The following is a 22198-nucleotide window of genomic DNA, read 5'->3' as shown; positions in this document are numbered from 1 at the left end:
TATACCATATAAGTATAGTATATACCATATAAGTACAGTATATACCATATAAGTACAATATATACCATATAAGTACAGTATATACCATATAAGTATAGTATATACCATATAAGTATAGTATATACCATATAACTACAGCATATACCATATAAGTACAGTATATACCATATAAGTATAGTATATACCATATAAGTACAGTATATACCATATAAGTACAGTATATACCATATAAGTACAGTATATACCATATAAGTATAGTATATACCATATAGGTATATATAAGTATAGTATATACCATATAAGTACAGTATATACCATATAAGTACAATATATACCATATAAGTACAGTAAACTCCATATAAGTACAATAAATACCATATAAGTACAGTATATACCATATAAGTATAGTATATACCATTTAAGTATAGTATATACCATATAACTACAGTATATACCATATAAGTACAGTATATACCATATAAGTACAGTATATACCATATAAGTATAGTATCTACCATATAAGTACAGTATGTACCATATAAGTACAGTATATACCATATTAGTACAGTATATACCATATTAGTACAGTATATACCATATAAGTACAGTATATACCATATAAGTACAGTATATATCATATAAGGACAGTATATACCATATAAGTACAGTACATGTATATACCATTTAAGTATAGTATATACCATATAACTACAGTATATACCATATAAGTACAGTATATACCATATAAGTACAATATATACCATATAAGTACAGTTTATATCATATAAGTATAGTATATACCATATAAGTACAGTAGATAAGATATAAGTATAGTATAAACCATATAAGTACAGTATATACCATATAAGTACAGTATATACCATATAAGTACAATATATACCATATAAGTACAGTTTATATCATATAAGTATAGTATATACCATATAAGTACAGTATACACCATATAAGTACAGTATATACCAATGCTTCAATACACAAGTACCGGAACGTCCATACACAAAGTCAAATATACCTACACTATAATACACAAGTACAAAGTATACCGGAACGTCAAACACAAAGTCAAATATACCTACACTTCAATACACAAGTACAATGTATACCTGAACGTCCATACACAAAGTCAAATATACCTACACTTCAATACACAAGTACAAAGTTTACCTGAACGTCGACACACAAAGTCAAATATACTTACACTTCAATACACATGCACAAAGTTTACCTGAACGTCGACACACAAAGTCAAATATACCTACACTTCAATACACATGTACAAAGTTTACCTGAACGTCGACACACAAAGTCAAATATACCTACACTATAATACACAAGTACAAGGTATACCGGAACGTCAATACACAAGGACCAAAGACTATCAAACGGATGAACTATAGCGTCTAAACAAAAGGACAAAAGATATATTATCGTTCACACAGAATATAAGAGAGCTTTAACACACAAGAACAAAATGTACCACAGCGTCAAAGCTAAAGAAAAACATTATACCACAACGTCAACACACAAGGACAAAAAGACCAAAGAATCAACACATAAGGACGAAGTTACCACAGAATCAACACGTAAAGACAAAAAACACCAAAGAATCAATACTCCTTGACAAAATTACCACAGAATCAAACACAATGACAAAATTTCCACAGAATCAACACACAATGACAAAATTACAACAGAATCAACACGCAATGACAAAATTACCATAGAATCAACACATAAAGACAAAATTACCACAGAATCAACACACAAGATCAAAATTACCCCAGAATCAACACACAAGGTCAAGTTAGACAAAACAAAAAGATCCAATAGACCTTTTACAGAGCAACAAGAGGACCCAGACTTTGAAGATATTTCCTCGCAGTCCTTTAGCATATCCATAACGCCATATAATGTATACTATTTTCCGAATAAAATTATGATTGCGGCTTTAGATAATAGTTTATACCCATAGTCATCATCAACTTCAATCCTTGGCAACCTGTGCTATCAATTACTTAAATAATTTATCATGAAATTGTGTCATTTCAAATATACCATTTACCAAGTTTGATTCCGATATTCCTCTCTCAAATAACATATTTGAAGGCATGGTGACTTGTTGCGTCCCGTAGGCCCCGTACATCCGTACCCAGACTATTGCATCTGTGCCGGCGAACAGGACATCAGCAGTTGTCCAGTAGAACGTGTACCGAATAACTATAGGCTTGCCTGTAAACACACGACAGTCACAATGATAATGAAAGTTTATACCAAAAAAAAATTGGCGTAAAGTGATGTGGTGTAGACATAACGTTCCGCATTAATCGGGTATGTTAAACGTAAGCTAGCATCATTTTCCACAAACTTGTGGTATTCTTAAGCCAATGGATTCAAGGAACGAGAAAATTATGTATAATATATATATGATATTTACTTTTCTCTAACTAAAGTAAATAGTAGTTTCGTTCGGTCAGAACGCGTGACGATATAATGTCTCAAACTTAAAAAATGGTACTTTCGTTTGGTCAGAACACTGGACAAGGTTATATCGACTACTTGTCCAATATCTCGTTATGTTTAAGACGCGGCTTTTAACTCTTCAGATCAAATTCATAGATGTTGAAATCTATGACGACGTATATGTATTTCAGTAGTGTATAATTCCAGTAGCTAATTTATAAAGCACATTATATGAATAATTCTTTATCAGAAAGCAATATTACTAAATCCATTAAATGAAGGCGTCATCACTTCTGAACTGATCACGCTAGTGACTTACATATCATGTCGATGACTCCTAGCCACGTGCCTCCTAATTGACAGGTAAGCGTGTCCCCGACTCCTCCCCTGTTTATATAACCCGACAGACAGGTATAGGTGGCGACACCTCCTACTTGCAATGTCGTCACCGTTGGAATACCATTTGCAAGCTCTGCTGGATCCGGGCACGCTGATCAAGAAATAGTCCGAGGTTTCAATGAATGCAGACTTATTTAAGACATTGAGACATATTCTTGAGCTATAAGGAAACTTCGTTGGGACGAGAATCTTCTCGAATTCCATCTTATGTTACCAATACTTCATTATGTAACTAAAAGTAGTAAAATGGCAGAATACCACTATTTTTCACAGGTGCAAAAACATGCACGAGTAGAAATATCAGTATATTCTGACATATGTGTGATATATATATAGTATATATTTATTTATGTGACATTCAGCGAGAAAGCATTAGATGATCTAGTTATTACATTTGAAAACCTCGGAAAAAACCCGAAAACAAAAACGGAAATGTTACTGAATCGAAAACGTTGAGGATATAATAGCAAAATCCTTGGCGCCATGTTTTAATGACGTCATGCTTGTCAACAAGGCTGCACGCCATTTAGAATGGCTTTTCAAAATAATTGACATATTCTGGCTCTTGTTTGGTAAAATTTGTGCTTTCATAAATGATATCAATTGTGTAGGTAGTTAATACATCAGTGTATATAAGCAAAGTTGTACCAAAACAGACACTTATTCTACCATCGCTTCATCCATACCGGAACTCTCTGCAAATCTGCGACTTTTAATGAACTTAGTACAAAGTTCCTTTATGATTGGTCAATACCAAAAGTGTGAAAATGTAATTTTTGATAACTGTCACGTGTAAAAGATATCAATTTTACATAATTTATAGAATTCGGTATTTCACTGGCAAAAGTGAAATGATTTTTTAGATAAAGGGACCTGTAAATATACATCTCAATAACCATATGTTAAGGACGACTTGGATCTATTAAGTTATATGTCATTAACTTTGTTTGATTGATTCAAAATTAATTTACTAGACTCCATAGTGTTGATAGGAATATTAAGTACCCGACAGTTTGTAAACATAACGAAGATTTAATCTATTAAATGATTGCAGGGCGCACATAGAAATTTGTTCAAACCTTGTGAAATACATATATCGAGTCCTACTGCCTCCATTCTCAAAACCTGAGTACCTTTCAGCGTTTAGGTAAAGTAGACAATATCAATCGTAACATACAGAAGAACTATTGAATACAGAATGGTTTTTATTGAAAAATATTAATGACACATATCTTTATGTGTCTGCATGTCCTAGTAACAAAGAAGGGTTCAATCCTATAATCTATATGAATGAAATAAATAAAATATTATCGAATTCACAATCTTTTTCACATTAACGATCCCATTAAAACTTTATTATTATCGCTATTGGAAACACTTTCTTCATTCAAAATTAACTATTAATCAGTCAGAAGATAAAAGTATTTGATGGTGTCCCGTTGAATAATCATATTCATATTTATTGCACTACTATTGCAGAATATCCATATTTTCCACCACTGAAGAGCGAGAGCAAATATAACCGTATAGTGTGCCATAGCAGTGAAATATATATTGTGTTCCACAGACATTTAAGAATTATTATTTTTTATTTTAAAGTGCGACCACGAATATTATTGGCGAAACAAGGTTGCACACGCGATTTTGAGTAAGCTTTCGAACTAAAAAAAATCGTTTTGGACAATTATCTGGTACGATTAAAATGCAATAATGTACTCAATTATTCAGTATTGTTAAATATTTAGAAACAACTATTTGTTCTATCGATACTTATTCTGCAGCTGGAATGGAAAATGAATCTGCATCTTTCGATGCAGTAAATATAATATACGGTTAAGATTTGTCAAAATAAAATCGGCAGTTAATATTATATACAGTTCTGATTGGTCAATATAAATTCGACAGTAAATATTATATACCGTTGTGATTTGTCAATATAAAATCGACAGTAAATATAATATACAGTTATGATTAGTCAATATAAAATCGACAGTAAATATAATATACAGTTCTGATTAGTCAATATAAAATCGACAGTAAATATAATTTACAGTTCTGATTTGTCAATATAAAATCGACATTGAATATTATATTCAGTTCTGATTTGTTAATATAAAATCGACATTGAATATTATATACCGTTCTGATTTGTCAATATAAAATATACAGTAAATATTATATACCGTTCTGATTGGTCAATATAAAATCTACAGTAAATATTATATACCGTTCTGATTGGTCAATATAAAATATACAGTAAATATTATATACCGTTCTGATTTGTCAATATAAAATATACAGTAAATTTTATATACTGTTCTGATTGGTCAATATAAAATCTACAGTAAATATTATTGACCGTTCTGATTGGTCAATATAAAATCTACATTGTATGAATACCGTACATTGTATATTTCGATGCATAGTGAACATGTAACTTTTTTTCACATGTGTAAAAGTTTGTAATCAATGAACATCTTCAAACCAGACATTAAATCCAATATAGCTGTCATAATATGATACCTACGTATTTCAGCACAGGAAAACCCGCTGGGAGCCCAGGTCTCGTTTGCCTGACAGGTTAGGACGTTGTGATCAGTTGCATTGTATCCGAACACACAGTCGTAGGTGGCATTGCACCCCGTGTAGTCAGTAAGAATGGAATGTTCTATAACCCTTGGCACTACACATTCTAGTAACAGAAACATAATATAATATTTCTTAGAAAAGAAAAGTCCGGAAAATATTTTATCAACATGGCAATGCAATACAGCATATCAATATCGCCCAGGATAACAAAAATGAATTTGGAGCTTTTTACAGTACATTATTGATAATTGTTTTACAAGAGTTTCATAAGCATATAAATGGTATCAAAGTATAACTCCATTGCGTGTGGCTGTTCTTCGTCTAAATATAGGGAGACATACAGTTTACACGACTGTTAATGAAAAATAGTGAGCTCCATATCACTAACATCCTTGCTATGGACAAAAGAACTAAAACCAAAACGTCTGCCAAAATTCTAAAAAGCAGACGTGAAAATGTGAGTAAAGCGCCATCATGAATTCGACGAGCGTTTTCGACATTTTGGTGTCCGATGGTTAGCCTATCGACAGGGCGCCTGATACCTCTCCGAAACACGTTTTAATGAGCTTTTAGTGATCGTTAAGTACTGTATTTTGAATATTAGAGTTGTTCAAGTATGTGCTTTGTGCGTGTACATCAGAATGTTGTATTGTAGCCTATATCACGGACCAACACCATGAACTGAGTAGTGTGCCCTAAAAATGTTGTTTGTATTTTGTTTTAATTAACTTACGACGATGCTTACGTATTCTTGTGACCACTCCTTAAAACGATTGACTATAATAATGAGCGATATTAAAGACGGCATTATTTTGTATGAAGATATCAAATACAACACAGGAAGAGTCGATAAAACATCCAGAATACTGTGAATATATGTATTTAACATGTTTGATTATACTCCAACGAAATGGGGACAAGTTCTCATCATTCCTCGGCCCTCTCCGACAATGCAATTTACAATAACCTTCGATAACCCGTGATAACAGAAAGTTTCAACATACAAACATTGACAAAATAGGAAATTCAACAGCACAGCTAATTAATCCACGGAAAACTATGTACGTAAAAAGGCCTCATTTGCTTCTATGTAAAATGCCAATCCTTTTTTCGGATGTTTACCTGTGAGTTTGTTTGCACCTTTTCCGGACCCGCCGCCGCTGCTCACTGTCTTAGTGAACATATAACAGGTACCAGTCGCCCCGTCGTACGTAAAGGACGCGCACTCACACGCACTCGCTACACACAGGGAGGTACATCTCGTCCTGTTCCTGATCAGCTGTTCCTGTCTCGTCCACGTGTCCGTATGGCCAACAACATCAACGTCATTTACGGCTTGAAAATATGTTGAAATGAAATCTTCCGATCGTGTTTCTGAAAACAAATGTTACCATTCATATATTGTTTGAAACGATATATACATATTTATTTATATAATTATACAATTAAAATGTAAAAATAATAATAAAAATCTGCTTCAGTAAATATAATTGAATAAACAAATCCACTTTATAAGTGAAAAAATAATATATATATTTCTACCAAAGCTGAACCTGTTTTATTTTCCCATGCCATCGATTAGACAAAAAATCAGAGATGTTCGTAGAAAACAGTGTAAATCAAATAGTTGATGCACACTGTTCGTCGCCCTTTTGTTTAAACAAAATACCTAGCTATGGAACAGGAACAAACCACTAATCGGTTAATTAATCTGAAAAAGAGTAGACCTTATATAAACTTATATAACCTTTTATCGACACGAAAAAGTTGAGAATGTTAAAATATAAACAAAACTGACCTTAAAAGGGACCTCATAATAGACAGAACAAGAAATTTGACATAAAGAAATATTTATATTGAGATCTTTTGTAAAGTCCAAGGAGAATAAGATTATGTGTTGCAAAAGGTGATGCAGTTTCTGCTTCATTGACAACAATAATTATGTTCATCTAGTTAAGCAAACCGACACGCACCGATCAGTATTTGGTTTCCAATTTGCACCATCCACTACACCAGAAGCTTGGAGTCTTACGTACACTCCTTGACATCAACCGTTGTAACTTCCCCGACTGGTCAATTAACAACGTGAAAAAAGTTTTAATAAAATAAATAAAATAAAAACAGAGACAAGCGAAAGAGACGAGAGCCAAACCAATGCAAAGGTTGGGTCATTATACCCTACGTAAAAGGGACGTCTGAGACTTTAGCCAGTATGATGAGAAAACAATATTCTAGCGACCCGATGAGACCATATGCACACCCATTAGGCAAAAGACAAGACTGGTATTCATAACAAAAACCGGCAGCTATATACCAAATTCAATGCAAGTTTGAAACACGTTTCATAGAAGATCAAAAGGACGTAGAATATTAGCAACACCTATTTTACCAGAAACACACGCAAAACATTTCCCACCAGTACCCAATTCGGCATTAACAGATTACGCTAAACAGCCCGACGGGAGAGGGTGCGAGATCTACATCCAACCTGTGCCTATTCGATAAATTGTGTATACACTCTCTACCGACAGGCGAAACGTTCCGTAGTCGAGTGACATACAGTGTATGTAGTTTACAATTTCATTATTTTAACAATCGGAGAAGTTTAAGTGGAATTTGATCATGCATGTGATGAATTTGTGTGAAGCTATCACTCGTGTTTATATAATATTATCTGAACACTGAAAAATAAATCTTTTCATTAAATACCAAATGCAATCGATGGATATCAAATTTAACTTTTGAATATTACATCAAACCACGGAATACAAAATCATTTCACTAAGTACTAAATTTAATTACTAAATACGAAATCTCTTACCACTCAATATTAAATCTAATCAATCAATATTAAATGTAATCTCTAAAACTAAATTTAATCACGTAATAAAACATGTAAAAATTAAAGCCTCCGCATGTGACAAACAAAAATTCCTTTCTACTAATGAACACTGGTATGACAATGATCACTGGTATGACAATGAACACTGGTATGACAATGTTTATTTATTTGTTTGGTGCATGCCGACTCTTTCAAAAAGTGAAAAGTGTTTAGTTAAATTCCTTCTAAATGGCCAATTTTCAACCAAAGAGCACACAACAGATATTCACGCATTTCATTACGAAATGCGGGTTTATGTCTCTCTTCATAATGGCCATATCTCCTAAACAAGTTTTCGAATGAAGTTGAAATTTCGTAATTGCGTACTTCATTTATTCCAGATTACGAATATATGAATAATTCTAAATCTCTGATGAGGCCAGAAATGGCCCGTTACGCCCTTAGTTCTTTAATCACAGAATAATAAACACAATGTCTGAAAATTAAATCTAATTAGCAAATTTATTAACAAACATTTTATCTAATCACTGAATATTCAATTCACTCAATTAATATAAATATAATAACTGAATATAAAATAGGAGTATTGAATCATATTATGAAATATAAAATGTTAAATCTACTCCATAACCTACAATCAAGCAGTAATATTTTTGATGCTTGTGTGAAAGGAAGGACTAACCTAAATTCACTTTTAAGTATTGGTATTCACCCCAATGGGCTGAACCCTGTATTAAGTTTTAATATTATTAAAAGTGTTGTATATTCAAGTATGTTGTATGGTTGTGAGCTTTGGAATTCATATACTAAGCAAGCTGTAGAAGAGTTGGAACGTACACAGAGATATGCATGTAGACGTTGTATTGGTCTTCCTAAAACTTCCTCCACAGCAGTGACTGCTCAGTGTTTAGGGTCATTTGATATGTGGAGCGAAGTGGAGAGAAGGAAACTATTATTTTGGAACAAATTGTGTTTAGGTGGTGCTAAGTTTTTATGGAAAACACTTTTTATTATTAGACTATGCCAATTTATGTATGGTAGTTCATCAACTACTCAAATAGGATTTCTGCCTGATATATATAACATAATGGTTAAATTTAATATAGAGTCATTTATCAATGACTATGTTCTAAATATATTCGTACCACCGATGTTATGCTGGAAACGTTTCATTAATAGATTTATATATGATTTTTATTATATAAGGTGGACAGATAAACTAAATACACGTGATGAACATAAGAGATATGCTGCTATCCATAGTGATCCGGGAATAAATCCAATATTGCAACTAAGCACTAAACAAATTTCTCAACAACATGTATGGGATCTAGTAGAGTTATTTAAATACTCAATATCTTGTGAGAATGAATTGGTTATATGTAAGATATGTGAGAAAACAAGTAAAGATATTGTGTTGCATTTTATATTAGAATGTCCAGGTTTATACTTAAGCCGTGATAAAATGATGGATGGTGTTGTAAATGCTATAGAAGTATTGTCATATGTACAGTTTTCAGAACTAAGCATTGAAGACCAGTGCAGCTTTTTACTTGGCGATCATTCACATGTATACTTGACTGATATAGAGTGGGAAACACTAATGATAAATATGGCTGGAAATATCAAAGGAATGGTATGTGAGATGGAGAGTTTTCTATAATTAACCTATTGATGTATATATAAGTGTAAACGTATATATGTAAAAGATGTATGAGGAATATATATTGTAGTGAACATTTTGTATTATGAATTATATAATGCAGTTATATGAATGTCCAATACGTCATTATTTAATACATTTACTTCTCAAAACGATGTTTATATATAAATTAAGACACATTTTGTAAAACTGTTTTGACATATGAAATCTCCTAAAGGAGGAAATAAAGAATGTCTGTCTGTATGTAGTTTACAATTTCATTATTTTAACAATCGGAGAAGTTTAAGTGGAATTTGATCATGCATGTGATGAATTTGTGTGAAACTATCACTCGTGTTTATATAATATTATCTGAACACTGAAAAATAAATCTTTTCATTAAATACCAAATGCAATCGATGGATATCAAATTTAACTTCTGAATATTACATCAAACCACGGAATACAAAATCATTTCACTAAGTACTAAATTTAATTACTAAATACGAAATATCTTACCACTCAATATTAAATCTAATCAATCAATATTAAATGAAATCTCTAAAACTAAATTTAAATGTAAATATAATCTTTAAAAACTAAAGGAATTAGGGTGTTATGGGTCAATATCGGCCTCATAAGTTTCAAATTGAATTTATTTACAAATTTCTGTTATAAACATCATATTGGTTAAATGGGGATATCTTTCTTGGTGAGTATTTTTTCTTATGCCCATGCGTAAATTCCCTACCATAGCAAAAAATTGCGTTGCTATGCAAGAATAGACAAAAATATAGTGTTTTTGGAGAGTTAGCATGCAAAAATTAAAGCATCTGCATGTGACAAACAAAAATTGCTTTCTGCTAATGAACACTGGTATGACAATGTTTAAGCATGTCAAATATTAATTTGTTTGGTGCATGCCGACTCTTTAAAAAATGAGGAGTGTTTAGTCAATTTCCTTCTAAATGGCCAATTTTCAACCAAAGAGCACACAACAGATATTCGCGCATTTTATTACGAAAATGCGGGCTTATGTCTCTCTTTGTAATGCCATATCTCCTAAACTAGTGGTCGAATGAATTTGAAATTTCGTAATTGCGTACTTCATTTATTCAAGATTACGAATATATGAATAATTCTAAATCTCTAATGAGGCCAGAAATGGCCCGTTACGCCCCTAGTTCTTTATTCACAGAATAATAAACACAATGTCTGAAAATTAAATCTAATTAGCAAATTTATTAACAAACATTTTATCTAATCACTGAATATTCAATTCACTCAATTAATATAAATATAATAAATGAATATAAAATAGGAGTATTGAATCATATTATGAAATATAAAATGTTAAATCTACTCTTGAGACACAGAATCGAATTGAATAATATTAAATAACGCATTTCTTAATCAAATTCACGTCAATCAAATCGTCTTTTTTTTTTGCGTTTTATTTTAGTTTTGACAAAATATTGAAAAGCCAAACAAAACGAAACCTTTTGTCCATTTTACATGTAACAATGACACAATAATACATGTACTATTGTACTTACCTGTTATCATGACAAGGAACAGTAAAAGAAGGTGGTAGCGAGTTGAAATGCGAACAGTTGTCATTTCTCCTGATCCGGTCGTTATATGAAAACATTAGCCTGTGTTATACATTTATAGAGAAACGACCTGACAATCTCTCATATCGAACAGACACATACTATTGACAAACTGCGGAGCAATTATTTAGTGTCGCTGAAGGAATCGATTTTGTTTTAACCCTAAGCTTACCTAGTGCCATTACATTAAAACATTTGCAGCTACAGTTAATTGAACTAGATGACACATGCCAAATGAGAAGTAAAAAACATCAAAAATGTATTAATATATGTATATACAAAAGAATTAAGCAAAATGTCAGTACGATAGACAGATAGATAGATAGATAGATAGATATTCTTTATTTCCTCTTACATAAGAGATTATACACATAAAGACACATTTCACATATTACAGAATATCGGGAAACATCTACAGAACAGAGTTCATATCTTTCAAGAGGTGTTTAATATTGGTGGCTACTGCTAGCATAAGTTGCTCCCATTCGTCATCTGGTAGTGATACTTTAGTTCGATCTCCAAGAAGGAAGTTTGTTTGGTCGCTTTCTTCCAAAAATGAGAAGTCAGCGTATGAATTCACATTTATACAGTCTACAACTTTCTCTAAAAACATATCTCTACTATAAAATAGGGCTGGACATTCGATGACAAAGTGTGTCACAATATCACTACTTTCTTTCGACCACAGTTTACAAACAACGCCAGTGTTCTCCCAAGTAAATGATAATTTGAGGATATACACTATGTCCCACGTAAACGGTCTATATTTCAAGCTTAGAAGTAATAACGGGCTAGGGCCTCGTGTCGTATGGATCACAGAGTAACGTCGGAGTTCGTGTTTTTCACTCAGTTTTTCTCTCCATTTATTGTAATACCGGTCTGACACAAATTTGTCAAAAAAGCGTTTCCATGCGTATTTTGGTATAGTTATCGGGCTAACGATAAAGTCTCTGAATAGACACTGTATTTTAAATTTCATGAATGTTTTGCAAACGTCTGGAATAAATCCTCGTTGGTTTACCGATGAATATCCATACAAAAAACTGCTCATTCTAACAATAAAAATGAGTTTCCACATAAAATCCATAGTTCCATTACAGAGCTTGTTCCAGAACATCAACTTTTTACTTTCGATTTCCTTTGCTATATCGTATATGCCTAGACATTGAGTTGTAACGGCAGTCGATGAACGTTTTGGTAGCCCTAGACAGTGCCGACAGGCATATCGTTGGGTGCGTTCTAGTAAGTCCGCAGATGTCTGGTTGTAGTCGTTTCATAATTCACATCCGTATGTCATACCAGGTATGATTATGCGCTTTATAATGGTAACACTTGTGAGCGGATTTAGTCCATATGGGTGTAATCCGATACCTAATAGCGAGTTTAAAACTTTCCTTCCTTTAGAACAAGATTCGGAAATGCCGGTATTCGACTGTAGACTTCTGGTGAAGTGTATTCCAGCAAATTTATTACAATCAGACCACGGCAGAATTTTGTCCCTCAGCGTACATGGTATTAGGCAGTTTCTAGCATTGGACCTGCTCTGACTAGTTGTAAATTCCATCACTGAACTTTTTGAATGGTTATAGTTGAGTCTCCATTTGCTAGCATATGAATATACCACATCTATTTGTTTTTGCACTAAACATTTGGACGCTGCAAGCAATAACGTATCATCCGATAAGAAAACGCACGGGATGTGATGACTCCCGAGTTTCAGCCCTTGACTAAGCTCGTCTAGATGAACGATTAAATCGTTTATAACAATTAAAAAACACCACGCGAATAATGTCCTTCCCTGACCTACTCCCTGTAAAATAGGGTATTTATCACTCCTTTTCCTTTCCTATAAGACTGAAGAGTACGCATCTTGAAATAAAACGAAGAGTTACCGCCAACATTTTCCGTTAAAGCCGATATTATATAGCTTGTACATAAGTCCCTCAATCCACACACTGTTGAATGCCTTTTGATTGTCCAGGAAGGCGGCAAAAACTTTCGATCCACGCTCTACGTAGTGAGCAATTGATTCCTGTACTATAAAGGCAGCCGTGATACTACCGCATTGCGGGCGAAATCCCTGCTGGAGGGGGTGAGGAAAGACCATTTCGGAACATACGGATGTTATCCGAAAATATAATATCTTTTCCAGGAGTTTTTGAAGAACCGGTGTTAACGTAATATCTCGGTAGTTATTCACATCAAGTCTGTCCTTCTTACCACCTTTAAACAGAGTTATAACTAATCCGTATCTAAAGTGTGACGGGTAACGTTCTATTTCCAGAATTTTATTAAATAGGGCAACGATAGCGCTCAAACTTTTATCTCCCAGTAACTTTATATGCTCAATAACGATACCATCATGTCCTCCCGCTTTTCCATTGCTCATTTTCGATAGTGCGCTTTTCAGTTCTTTTGTATGTATTAAGTTTTCACATACACCGTCCAAATTATTGTGACTTTCTTTAAACATTTCCTTTACACTCGCGTGTACTTGCTGTCGATGATCTTCATCAAAATGCGGTTGCGTTAACGGTTTTGAGAGATTACTAAAGTGATCTCTCCACGCATTCCTAATAGTATCGCTATCGCGTAAAACATGACCGTCGATACGTAGCTCGTTTGAAGTTGATGTATCCCTTCGCTTTGCTCGCACAGCTTTATAAAATGTTCCCGAATCAATTTCAGCATACGTTTCTAGTTTGCGAAATTGTTCCTGTTCGTATTCATTTCTGGCCCGATCTAGTTCATTTCGAAATTTCCTTTTTGCATTTTTGTAATGTCTGTACGATTCGAATGCGTTACCGCGTGGACGTCCAGTTTCTATCCATTTACATCTTAAGTGCCTCATTTCCGCGTGTAGTAATTTGACAGTTCCATAGTTCCAATATGGCTTTAAATAATGTCTGTACTTTTTATAAGGAAGTGTTGACTCTGCAGCTTTTTCCAATGCTTGCACTATATCACAAGCACGCACATCAATATCGGGTGAGTCGGACACATATATAGAGCCTAGTAACGATTCTGTAACTTGTTGATAGTTTCGGATATGCTCATCGTCTATTGCTTTCAAGTTAACCGAGCGAAGAGGCATATGGTCAGTACATCTTGCTAGTTCAGCGCGAATCACAATTTTAATTGGTAAGTGATCTGACACGTTCAAAAAATGGTCGTCGCATATCGTACATGAGTCGACTAGATCTATTTTTGAGTCACACAAAAGTATATGGTCAATCATACTCGCGGTGTTGCCATCTCCTGAGAGGTAAGTATAGTTCCCGCCAGAGGACCAAGTCTGAGAATTGACAGAGGTAAGTTGTCTCTCTTGCATGAATTTTTTTAATATTTTTCCTTTACTGTTTGATTCGGTATGATTTTTATCACCAAACTGCTGGGAAATTTGAGCATTAAAATCACCCATAACAATTACAGTTCCCTCTTCAACGTATCGATCATACATATCGGATAAAATGTCGAGCGATTCAATATATTTAGCTGTAGACAAGTTTGATGAAGGCATAAGTACACCAAAGACGAAAACGTAGGAGTTAGCTGTTTTAATACGAACACCAATAATCCTGTCACTTCCATCATGCAGTAACGGTGAGACACGTAGTCGTTTATCCACAGTATAGCTACTCCGCCGAAACCCCGACCATTTCTATTCTCTAGTTCCAGGGGTATCCTGTTATCATGTCTACCGAATACTTTAAAATTGGTATCGATTGTGTTCAGAAACCCGATTGTGTTCAGGCATTAACCAATGTTCCATTATAACACAAATAGCCAAGTGTTCTAATGTGTCACACAGATAAGGTGTACCGTACATGACACCACGCATGTTCCACGATTGAATTTTCATACTGACGGTCACCAGTAGAATAAGTATAGTTATTCTAATCGCAGCCATTACCGAAATCGTTCCAGCTAGCTGTGTAATCGCGTTCATTTTGGTTACGCCTGTTTCTACTGCTGTAGCCATCGTATGCATTGTAAATTTCGTTGTATCCTTTTGAATTGTCACTGTATTGGTTTCGCGAATCACGCCTTTCAGTGCGCTCGTACCAATCTCTAACAAGAACGCCTTCCGGCCAGAAGTGATTTTGTATTGCTGTTTCATAATCGCTTTCAAGAACGTGCAGACGTGCTGTATAGTTAGCATCGTCGGTATTCCAGAACTTCAAGATTTTAACATGTGTCACGTTTACACCGTATTGTTCTGCGTATGAGATAATCGAGTCTATCACTTCGTCATTTGAACCATTTCCCTTTATTCTTGACATCAGCAGTCTTTTTGTTCTTTGTTTCCGCGAAACGCCTTTAAAAATGTAGTTCGATCGTGTGGCAGTTAATATTATCCATTGGTCATGTTTTATCCTTTAGAGAACTACCTGTGTCTGATTAAGCCTCCAGAAGTTGAAATTAAAGCTTTCATTTACTACTCCTATTGAGCTTCGTATTTCAACATTTAACAACAATAGCCATCTTATTATAAAAGTCTTTGGCATTTAGTTACAGTAGGACAATAAAATTTACTTTTATACCAAACTCTAGGATATTTAGTAACAGTAAGACAATTTAAGTTACTTTTATACCAAACTCTAGGATATTTAGTTACAGTAGGACAATTAAATTTACTTTTATACCAAACTCGAGGATATTTAGTAACAGTAAGACAATTTAAGTTACTTTTATGCCAAACTCTAGGATATTTAGTTACTGTAGGTCAAGTAAAGTTACATTTATACTAAACTCTAGAATATTTAGCTACAGTAGGACAATTAAAGTTACTTTATACCAAACTCTAGGATATTTCGTTACAGTAGGACAAGTAAAGTTATTTGTATACCAAACTCTAGGATATTTAGTTACAGTAGGACAAGTAAAGTTACATTTATACCAAACTCTAGAATATTTAGTTACAGTAGGACAATTAAAGTTACCTTTATACCAAACTCTAGGATATTTAGTTACAGTGACAAGTAAAGTTACTTTTATATCAAACTCTAGGATATTTGGTTACAGTAGGACAAGTAAAGTTACTTTTATACCAAACTCTAGGATATTTAGTAACAGTAGGACAATTAAAGTTACATTTATACCAAACTCTAGGATATTTAGTTACAGTAGGACAATTAAAGTTACGTTTATGCCAAACTCTAGGATATTTAGCTACAGTAGGACAAGTAAAGTTACTTTTATACCAAACCCTAGGATATTTAGTAACAGTAGGATAATTAAAGTTACTTTTATGCCAAACTCTAGGATATTTAGCTACAGCAAGACAATTAAAGTTACGTTATACCAAACTCTAGAATATTTAGCTACAGTAGGACAATTAAAGTTACTTTATACCAAACTCTAGGATATTTCGTTACAGTAGGACAAGTAAAGTTATTTGTATACCAAACTCTAGGATATTTAGTTACAGTAGGACAAGTAAAGTTACATTTATACCAAACTCTAGAATATTTAGTTACAGTAGGACAATTAAAGTTACCTTTATACCAAACTCTAGGATATTTAGTTACAGTGACAAGTAAAGTTACTTTTATATCAAACTCTAGGATATTTGGTTACAGTAGGACAAGTAAAGTTACTTTTATACCAAACTCTAGGATATTTAGTAACAGTAGGACAATTAAAGTTACATTTATACCAAACTCTAGGATATTTAGTTACAGTAGGACAATTAAAGTTACGTTTATGCCAAACTCTAGGATATTTAGCTACAGTAGGACAAGTAAAGTTACTTTTATACCAAACCCTAGGATATTTAGTAACAGTAGGATAATTAAAGTTACTTTTATGCCAAACTCTAGGATATTTAGCTACAGCAAGACAATTAAAGTTACGTTATACCAAACTCTAGAATATTTAGCTACAGTAGGACAATTAAAGTTACTTTATACCAAACTCTAGGATATTTCGTTACAGTAGGACAAGTAAAGTTATTTGTATACCAAACTCTAGGATATTTAGTTACAGTAGGACAAGTAAAGTTACATTTATACCAAACTCTAGAATATTTAGTTACAGTAGGACAATTAAAGTTACCTTTATACCAAACTCTAGGATATTTAGTTACAGTGACAAGTAAAGTTACTTTTATATCAAACTCTAGGATATTTGGTTACAGTAGGACAAGTAAAGTTACTTTTATACCAAACTCTAGGATATTTAGTAACAGTAGGACAATTAAAGTTACATTTATACCAAACTCTAGGATATTTAGTTACAGTAGGACAATTAAAGTTACGTTTATGCCAAACTCTAGGATATTTAGCTACAGTAGGACAAGTAAAGTTACTTTTATACCAAACCCTAGGATATTTAGTAACAGTAGGATAATTAAAGTTACTTTTATGCCAAACTCTAGGATATTTAGCTACAGCAAGACAATTAAAGTTACGTTATACCAAACTCTAGAATATTTAGCTACAGTAGGACAATTAAAGTTACTTTATACCAAACTCTAGGATATTTCGTTACAGTAGGACAAGTAAAGTTATTTGTATACCAAACTCTAGGATATTTAGTTACAGTAGGACAAGTAAAGTTACATTTATACCAAACTCTAGAATATTTAGTTACAGTAGGACAATTAAAGTTACCTTTATACCAAACTCTAGGATATTTAGTTACAGTGACAAGTAAAGTTACTTTTATATCAAACTCTAGGATATTTGGTTACAGTAGGACAAGTAAAGTTACTTTTATACCAAACTCTAGGATATTTAGTAACAGTAGGACAATTAAAGTTACATTTATACCAAACTCTAGGATATTTAGTTACAGTAGAACAATTAAAGTTACGTTTATGCCAAACTCTAGGATATTTAGCTACAGTAGGACAAGTAAAGTTACTTTTATACCAAACCCTAGGATATTTAGTAACAGTAGGATAATTAAAGTTACTTTTATGCCAAACTCTAGGATATTTAGCTACAGTAAGACAATTAAAGTTACGTTATACCAAACTCTAGGATATTTAGTTACAGTAGGACAATTGAAGTTACTTTTATGCCAAACTCTAGGATATTTAGTAACAGTGGGACAATCAAAGTTACTTTTATGCCAAACTCTAGGATATTTAGTTACATTAGGACAAGTAAAGTTTCTGTTATACCAAACTCTAGGATATTAAGTTACAGTAGGACAAGTAAAGTTACTTTTATATCAAACTCTAGGATATTTAGTTACAGTAGGACAAGTGAAGTTACTTTTATACCAAACTCTAGGACATTTAGTTACAGTAGGACAAGTAAAGTTACTTTTATACCAAACTCTAGGATATTTAGTTACAGTAGGACAAGTAAAGTTACTATTATACCAAACTCTAGGATATTTAGTAAGAGTAGGACAATTAAAGTTACTTTTATACCAAACTCTAGGATATTTAAAGAATGACACTAGTTGTCACCTCATTACGAATCTCTTTATCTGTTGTTTGACAATTAGGTCAAATCCCTACCAAAGTATATGATAATGATATACGGTATGAATATAATGTGGATCTTCAGTAGGCAAATGTTATTGCGTTTTGCAATGAGGTGGCCATTATTGTCACACTGTAGAAAATATCATAGTGCTTGGTTGTGAAGTGACCATAATTATTGTACAGCAGATGAATATGCTAGAGTTTGGTATTGAGGTGACCATTGTTGTCATACTGTAGGAAATATCCTACAGTTTAGTAGTGAGGTGACCATCACAACCAAACCCTATGACAAACGTGTCTTCTTTAACATTCAATTTCGTTACAAAAAAAGGCAGGCTGTTTGAATGGTTTTTTTATTCTTTCCTTGTTGCCGACTTCTTGTTTGCACTTTGACTTCCGATTTCCTCTTTTTTGTTGACACTGCAGAATTGTTTTCCTCAACTTTATATTAATGACAGAAGAAAACAGATGTAGAACAACTTCAGTCGTGTTTTAATTATCAAAAGTGATACAAAATGTGAGTACATACGTTTTTCAAAACATATGCAAAGAGTTCAGTTATGAAAAGAGAGCAGACATTGAGCAAAATGTAATCGGGTATTACACATAAAACTTTATCATTTTGATAAGTTCGTATTCTACTTGTTTAGTCAAAAACATTGTGTAGTAAAGATTTAAAACATCAATAAGGTAACGATACAAAATAGAAGACAATATCCAATCCATTATCACGGACCAATATGTGGTCAGAGCTGAGGTTATTTTAATAAAATAGCATGGTTCATTTAAATAGTTTCTCCCTTATCTAAACCACCTAAAATGCTCATTTTAGTTATCAAAAAGCTACCTCGTCTGTTTCAATGTAAACGTCGTTGTACTTTGTCGGGATCAAATGCTGTTCCGCAAATAAGCAGCTTCTTAGTACAAACATGTGACACTAACATTAAATGACACACGTGAATGCGGTATCTACTATTATATATCAAAATTGGGTTCCTTAGGTTTTGAGACGAACACTGATTTATCTCTTGTCCGTATCATTGTCCATGTACGTAGTTCTTTAACCTGAAAATCGGAGTTGTAATGCTCGACATTGGGTTCTACTATGCAAATGTGATGAGAATGGTGTATAAATCCGCTTCCTACAGACGAATATAAATAACGTACTTTCAAGGGAGGCTGTCAAACAGTGAAGCTGTCAGTTACAAATGGATGCATGACAGAAGTAAAACAAAACTGTTCAAATGTTTATAAAAATTAAATAAAAACATTTTTTTAACTACATGTTTTCTTATTTCTGTTCACTACACGATGCCATAGAGTGTTCAAGATACATTTGTTTATTCCCTGTAAGTGTAAACTTGACTGTCGTGTTGTCTCCTCGGATACGGTATGGTAACCAATAGGAACCGTCAATACATCCGTAGGGAACCGTGTTGTTGTTTGTTCACTTTTTCGCATCAATCCTACACCATAAACAACAGTTAATTGTTTTCGACAGTTTATGTCGAAATAAAGGGGGATGGGGTGGGTGGGTGATATTTAATAAACAATCCATCTATTCCTATCACAGACCATGTCAGCCTTTATGATGACGTCATCCATTGTTGTCACAGACCACGAAGACATTTATGATGACGTCATCCATTGTTGTCACAGACCACGAAACCTTGATGATGACGTCATCCATTTTTGTTGAGGACTATGCAGGCGTTGTTAGTGACATCGTCAATTGCTGTCAAAATACCTCGATCAAAAAATGGTCACCAGAAATGTGAAGCGTTGTCCTTCAGTCAAAGTTTAAGCATCAGGCGACGTACACGGTCCGCTCACGTGAATCCATCCACTTGTGTACAGAAATGTATTGTCCACCATAGGTATCTCTTACGATCTGTATCTGTGATATGTCGAAAATATAGATTCTTTGTTAAAACAGTTCTTGTATCCGTAAAACGTTTAAGTAAAACCATGCGCATTGGCTGCCAGTGAGAAATTACCATTGATTAGGATAAGCAGACTATTCGATAACTAAACAGTTACCAGAACTGTGCACCAGTATATAAACATAACGTATTGTTCGATATAAAAACAAACTAGATATTTGTTTATAAAAGCAATTTAAATTTCAACACAGAAGAATGGCATAACGAATTGACATTTAAAAAACGTTAAGCAGCACTTATATCTATAATTTTATCAATAATTTTCAACATGTTTTACATGGTCCATAACTTTCGCGAATTGACTTCAAAAGGGAAAGAAAATAAATAAATAATGAAATATTAGTGAAATTAGTACATAGTCTGTGACTTTTTAAACCAAACCAAGCAATAAACGATTATACTATGTGAAAACGATCGTAATATTTTTATGAAATAGACCGTTATCATATGTGATATAAATTTCACTCATGAGTGAAAATAGTACTTGTATGTCAATAAACCGTAGTTGCATAAACCGTTCTGATGTGACATTAATCGTACTTATATTATTAACCATATGTAAATGTTAACTGTACTGTTTTATCGAATTAACCGTACATAAATGTGATATTAACTGTACTGATTTATCATATTAACCGTACATAAATGTGATATTAACTGTACCGACATAGCATATTAACCGTACATAAATGTGATATTAACTGTACTGATATAGCATATCAACCGTACATAAATATGATATTAACTGTACTGATTTATCATATTAACCGTACATAAATGTGATATTAACTGTACTGATATAGCATATTAACCGTACATCAATGTGATATTAACTGTACTGATATATCATATCAACCGAACATAAATGTGATATTAACTGTACTGATATAGCATATCAACCGTACATAAATGTGATATTAACTTTCACTTTTAAAAATTATGTATATTATGTTGTTTATAAATGTTTGCTTTGATGAATTAGCCCTCATTACGTAGGACAAAAAAGGCGAAAACTACACTTCATCGAAAATTCCACGATACACAGTATTCTTTTTATAATCTTTAGTTAAAAATCAAAAGAAGATCATACATTGATGATAGTGTGTAATGCGGATGATGATGACAATGACAATATGTTGATATCGATGAGGATGACGATGATGTGATGACGATGATGTAAGATGAGGGTGTATGATGATGATGATGATGATAATATTCTACTGGTTACATTGATGCCTTTTCTGGGTT

At 33.2% G+C, this 22198-nt stretch overlaps 1 protein-coding gene across 1 annotated transcript; it reads right to left on the bottom strand.

Annotated features, from left to right (window-relative positions):
• Nucleotides 1-1412: 1412 nt before the first annotated feature.
• LOC110452620 (sushi, von Willebrand factor type A, EGF and pentraxin domain-containing protein 1-like) lies at nt 1413-11643 on the bottom strand. Its single transcript, XM_021501252.1, has 6 exons — nt 11510-11643; nt 6592-6843; nt 5408-5572; nt 2801-2971; nt 2084-2250; nt 1413-1421 (listed from the first exon to the last, which is right to left on the bottom strand). The coding sequence occupies exons 1-6, from the start codon at nt 11571-11573 to the stop codon at nt 1413-1415; spliced, it is 828 nt and encodes a 275-aa protein (XP_021356927.1). The 5' UTR covers nt 11574-11643.
• Nucleotides 11644-22198: the final 10555 nt, after the last annotated feature.

Source organism: Mizuhopecten yessoensis, unplaced genomic scaffold, assembly GCF_002113885.1.
Source record: "Mizuhopecten yessoensis strain PY_sf001 unplaced genomic scaffold, ASM211388v2 scaffold6779, whole genome shotgun sequence".
In the NCBI taxonomy this organism is placed as follows: Eukaryota; Metazoa; Mollusca; class Bivalvia; order Pectinida; family Pectinidae; genus Mizuhopecten; species Mizuhopecten yessoensis.
This window is presented reverse-complemented; position numbering and strand designations above follow the sequence as displayed.

Excerpts from the sequence above, each read along its gene's own strand:
- LOC110452620 (XM_021501252.1), bottom strand. The coding sequence starts at position 11,573 with ATGACAACTGTTCGCATTTCAACTCGCTACCACCTTCTTTTACTGTTC. Across the intron at positions 6,844-11,509 it reads GTTCCTTGTCATGATAACAG|AAACACGATCGGAAGATTTC; the intron begins GTAAGTACAATA and ends ATTTGTTTTCAG. Across the intron at positions 2,972-5,407 it reads GTTTTCCTGTGCTGAAATAC|CGTGCCCGGATCCAGCAGAG; the intron begins GTAGGTATCATA and ends TTTCTTGATCAG.